The sequence below is a fragment of the Saccostrea echinata genome, unplaced genomic scaffold (genome assembly GCF_033153115.1).
Source record: "Saccostrea echinata isolate AGI-Se365-2 ecotype Australia unplaced genomic scaffold, CSIRO_AGI_Sech_v1 ptg000029l, whole genome shotgun sequence".
NCBI classification, from domain to species: domain Eukaryota; kingdom Metazoa; phylum Mollusca; class Bivalvia; order Ostreida; family Ostreidae; genus Saccostrea; species Saccostrea echinata.
This window is the reverse complement of record NW_026889778.1, coordinates 12,145,653-12,150,133: the sequence shown is the minus strand read 5'-3', so window position 1 is coordinate 12,150,133 and position 4,481 is coordinate 12,145,653. Positions and strand designations below refer to the sequence as shown.

Here is a 4,481-nt window from a genome sequence, read left to right as displayed (position 1 = left end):
TTTTTAATCTTAAAATTAATGTCTATTGTAGTTATATCCAGATTATGAATTAAAAAAAATCGAAATGAACACACTGAACGCTTTAAATATTTTGCCCCTGTGCACCTATGACATTGAAGGAATAAAATGAAATGACGGACTATTTGCCTGTATTTAGTAACTCATTCATACTTCAGCCTCTGATCAAATATATATATAAGCAATATACTTAGTGAAAATCGTGAGATATCACAAATTTTCATTTTAACACGAAGCAAATGACGTATTCGTTTTTATTAATTTCAAAAATGTGCAGTCAAGTGTTTCAGCAGCAACAGATACCGTATAAGCAGAAGTGTTTGCAAGAGTTCAATTTAGGCATTACTAGCGAGAGTGTTAAGATCGCTAAAATTACAATCGCTAACAAATCCTTCTGCATTGGCTTTAACCATTATCTTTCCTGGCATCATAAAATCGCTAACATTACCTCTCGATAAAAATATTTACCGATTTTTGAGGACAAATCGCTAAACTTGCCTATCGCTAAACATTCCACTTATACAGTATTCAATTTGTCCCCTGATCAGTATCAAGCTTTTTTTTAATTACCTTGTTTTTTGTAAAAAAAAAAAAAAAAAAAAAAAAAAAAAAAAACAAACAAATTATCTGATGTAAGGTCGATTTTGAATTGGGTGTTGGCACAAGCTGTATCCCAGCTTTTTTTTTTTTTTTTTTTTTTTTTTTTGAGAATTGCTGATCGAGGAGATTTCAATGCATCTTACTCAACGAAAAAAAAAATTACGAAACATTTTTGTACATGTCTTTGTTACATTATAACCAAATTAACATAATTTAAAATGGAACTCTGTCGAGGAATTTAAAACATCATTTTCAATTTACATTTTTAATACATTCTTCAATGATGTGAAATAAATGTTCATATAAGAAATGCATGTTTGTATAACAGGTCCTACGTCAGATATCTTTGTTTCTGACGAAAAGACAATTCTGATTGTTGGATCATCTGGATCAGGCAAAACAACTCTAGTTGACGGCTTGCTGAACTACATCTCCGGTGTCAATTTTGAAGACAAATTTCGGTTTTCTATGATTGAATTAGAAGAAATGAGAAAAAAGGAGGTGATCAGGTAAAAATACAAAATATTTTAATCTACACAGAACATAAACAGGGGCCTGAACCCTTGACCTGGCGTCATTTTTTTTTTTTTTTTTTTTTTTTTTTTGAAATATGGTTAAAAGTATAGCAGTGATTGTAAACATGTAAATAGGGTACCTGTATCTCACAGATTCCACGACGATTCTAGATTTATTAAAAAAAAATATATAGTGTATTAAAATCTGTAGCTCCCTGGTACAAGATAATTGGGAAGAACATAACTCTTCGCAACCAATCAATTGTCAATAGCCTTCCTGATATTGAAATCGAGACCATGAAAAGGCTGTGTAAACAGGTAAATTTTCGTTGGTGTCACGTTCAAGATAAGAAGGGCTATATACAATTATTGTGGGGATTCTTTTATTGTAAAAGTAGCAAGAGAATATCTAAGAAACACACGGTTTATAAAATTTTGAGATGCCAACTCAATTGTATGGAAACATAACTCTCGAAACGTGCTCACATTTTTTTGCGCATAAAATACATACCTTTTTCAACGGGTGGACCTGTAGGTCCTTGGTTCCAGAATTATTCTAGAAATTCAATGTTTACATAAGATTTTTTGAACTTTGAAAATAAAATATGTTGCTACTAACAAAACATTCATTACCACTTCGGATACCAATTTTCAAACCTTTGTGTATGACATTTTGATTAATATCACAGCAAAATTTTCTTAAAGTTTACATGTGGACATATTTTACAAAATGGCATGGTTTATGTCGAAAACATATTTTTAGTGCTCTTTCAAAGGATCCCATGTTTATCAAATCATTGATATCATAATTCTATAAGTTACTTAATTTTTTTTTTATTAAACGTTAACTTTATTTCATACAGGCTTTGTCACAAACAGAATGGATTACCGTTTATACAATTGGCCCATTAGAAGGAGGTCGAGTTCCTTTTCGATTAAATATCATTGACACTCCAGGCTTCGGAGATACTAGAGGAATAGAGCAAGATAATAAGATTATGGAGCACATTCGTGAGTTATTTTTAGCAAAAGCTCCTTGTGGTGTAGATACGATTGATGCAGTCTGTTTTATAGTAAAAGCTCCTGATGCACGTCTTACTCCAATTCAAACCTACATATTTTCCTCGATTCTGTCAATATTTGAACATGATATCGGACCAAATATTTGCGCACTTATCACATTTGCAGATGGGAAAGACCCCATAGTTTTACAGTCTTTAAGAAAAGCAGATGTACCTTTTGGGGGTTGGTTTCCCTTCAACAATTCAGCCTTGTTCGCTGAAAATTTGAATCTTGCTGAATCGTCTTTTACTCCTATGTTTTGGCAAATGGGGATGAGAAGTTTCGATCGATTTTTCGACCATATAATCCACCTCAAGCCTAAAAGTTGGAAACTAACACAAGATGTCCTGCAGAAGCGAAAAAATTTACAAGATCTTTTATATGATATCCATCCTAAGATAAATGAAAGTCTTTTAAAAATTGATCAGTTAAAAAGAGAAGTTGACATATTCAAGGAAAACGAAGAAACTATCAAGGCAAGTAAAAATTTCAAATACGAGGCCGAAGAATCAACTATTATTACAGAAAGGTTACCTCCGGGGACACATGTTACAAACTGCATACAATGTAATACAACTTGTCATTCAAACTGCGGTATACCAGACGACGATGATAAGCGACGTTGCTGTGCAATGGATTCCAATGGCTATTGTACTATTTGTTCTAAGAAATGTTTATGGAGTCGTCACAGAAACCATCCATACAAGTATGTAGTAGTTGTAGAAAAAGTTCAAAAAAATTATGAAGATGTAAAGAAAAAGTTTGAGATGGCATGTAAGAAAAAACTTACCGTAGAAGAAGTTATTCAGAAACTAGGCAACGAAGTGGTGGAGCAATTCGAACACACAAATGAAATGATGAAAAGAATGAAAGACATTAAAAACAAGCTTCAGGAAATTGTTTTAAGACCTGATCCCCTTTCTGCTGTTGATCATATCGATCTTATGATTAGAGCAGAAGAAATGGAGAAAAAGTACGGATTTGAAAGACGAATAGAAGTCCTCAAAAAGTTTAAGGAATTTGCCTGTACAGAAGACAAATTTGATGAATTACGTGCAAGCATGCAAAGTTTTAAGGATGATATAAATAAAGTTGGAGAAAAAAAAATCATTCATCGCAAAGTTATTTCAGGTCGAGATAAGTTTTCCAAGTTTACCGAAAATGCCAAGTTTATTTAAAAAGAGCAAATGATGCAAATTGTTTTGGGTCGAAAATAGGGATCTGATACACTTAAAAAAAAACAAAAAACTTTGCATTGTCTGCATATAATAATATCTAAATAATAACTCTTCCAAATTTTATTTTCAATAATGCAAATCTCATCAGACAGTGATATACGCCTAAGGGATTTATCCTTCATAAACTAATTGAATAGTTACATGTGCTGAGTGAAACAGATTGCCAGATTCTATTGATTTCATATGGTAGGCAAATAATCATTCTTTCAGCATAAAAGATTATACCGATCTTCAACAACAGGGGCAAACATTTTGACATGGACTTTTGAATGACATTGATACAATTTATATAAGCAAGTTTGTGCATTAGGAGCTATTTAATGTAAAAGTATTTGTAGAGATGTAGACAAGAAATAATTATTTTTTTCAGGTCTCAAGACATTCAATTAAGATCAGTCCCAAATCATAATTTCAAATAAATCTAATTTTTAAAATAATTTTGAAAATGAAATTATTTTTCTCCCTCATTTGTTTTATTTGAATATTTTGCAGATTTGTAAATTCTAAGAGTGTGGTGTTAAAAAAAATCAAGATATTCAAAATTTAATTTTAACTTAATTCAGTTTCAAATTTAGTGGTTTTGGGACCAGGTTTTGCTAACACCAAGTATATTTTGAGCTTTTTTTTTTAATTTCATCTTGCTTCTGTATATTTTTATGATTTTACGATCAATCTTTTTAGAATAGCTTAATTGAGCGGTTAGAAAAAAAATATAATGGCTTTTCCATTTTTACAATTGTTTCAACATGTAAGTACGGTTTATCACAAAAATTACGCGATTTGACGAGAACACAATATTGTACGACTTACTATATTGCTTATTTCCAAGCGATAATTAGTACGTTCTGCTTTCAATTATGTAAATCGCGTTTCATTCATTTTATTTGGGAAAAAAAACAGACAAGCGAAATGCTTGTATAACAAATAACATTCCGATAAAAACTTACAAAACGAAATTTAAACGTTTCTTAACGCACGATCAGGCACGATTTAAACCGCAAACGATTGAGTCTGATACACGCACGATCTCGCACGTTACACGAACGAT

At 31.6% G+C, this 4,481-nt stretch overlaps 1 protein-coding gene across 1 annotated transcript; it reads left to right on the top strand.

Annotated features, from left to right (window-relative positions):
- The first annotated feature begins 927 nt into the window (after positions 1-927).
- On the top strand, positions 928-3,373 carry LOC133194976 (uncharacterized). The gene is made up of 3 exons (XM_061330869.1): positions 928-1,127; positions 1,406-1,451; positions 1,997-3,373. Exons 1-3 carry the CDS (start codon positions 928-930, stop codon positions 3,371-3,373), a joined length of 1,623 nt encoding a protein of 540 aa, XP_061186853.1.
- The last annotated feature ends 1,108 nt before the right edge of the window (positions 3,374-4,481 follow it).